Consider the following 303-nt stretch of genomic DNA (forward strand, 5'->3'; position numbering starts at 1 on the left):
GTCCCTGCGCGGCCTGCGGGGCCGGGAGGGTGGGTCAGGACAGGACGGCGAGGCAGCAGGGGTGGGAGCCTGACTGTGACAGACACCTACCTGGGGCGAGGGATGCGCGTGAGGCAGTCCCCGGTCTGTGCGTCCCACACGCACACGTGGCCCGCGAGGCAGCAGCTCACCAGCAGCATGCCGTCACTGGCCAGGCACTCAATGTCCTGTGGGCACAGCACGGCCATGGGCATGGGCACGGGCACGGAGGCAGGGGCAGCCGGCCGAGGCACCCGCACTCACCATGAGGTGCCCACGCAGCAC

At 71.3% G+C, this 303-nt stretch overlaps 1 protein-coding gene across 1 annotated transcript in view; it reads right to left on the reverse strand.

Moving 5' to 3' along the window:
- SCAP (SREBF chaperone) overlaps positions 1-303 on the reverse strand; it is a 15446-nt gene that overhangs the window by 3540 nt on the left and 11603 nt on the right. The window contains 3 exon segments of the mRNA XM_015568260.1: positions 4-13; positions 91-206; positions 283-301. Of these exon segments, the coding sequence (XP_015423746.1) occupies positions 4-13; positions 91-206; positions 283-301 (145 nt within the window).

The sequence above is a fragment of the Myotis davidii genome, unplaced genomic scaffold, assembly GCF_000327345.1.
Source record: "Myotis davidii unplaced genomic scaffold, ASM32734v1 scaffold663, whole genome shotgun sequence".
In the NCBI taxonomy this organism is placed as follows: domain Eukaryota; kingdom Metazoa; phylum Chordata; class Mammalia; order Chiroptera; family Vespertilionidae; genus Myotis; species Myotis davidii.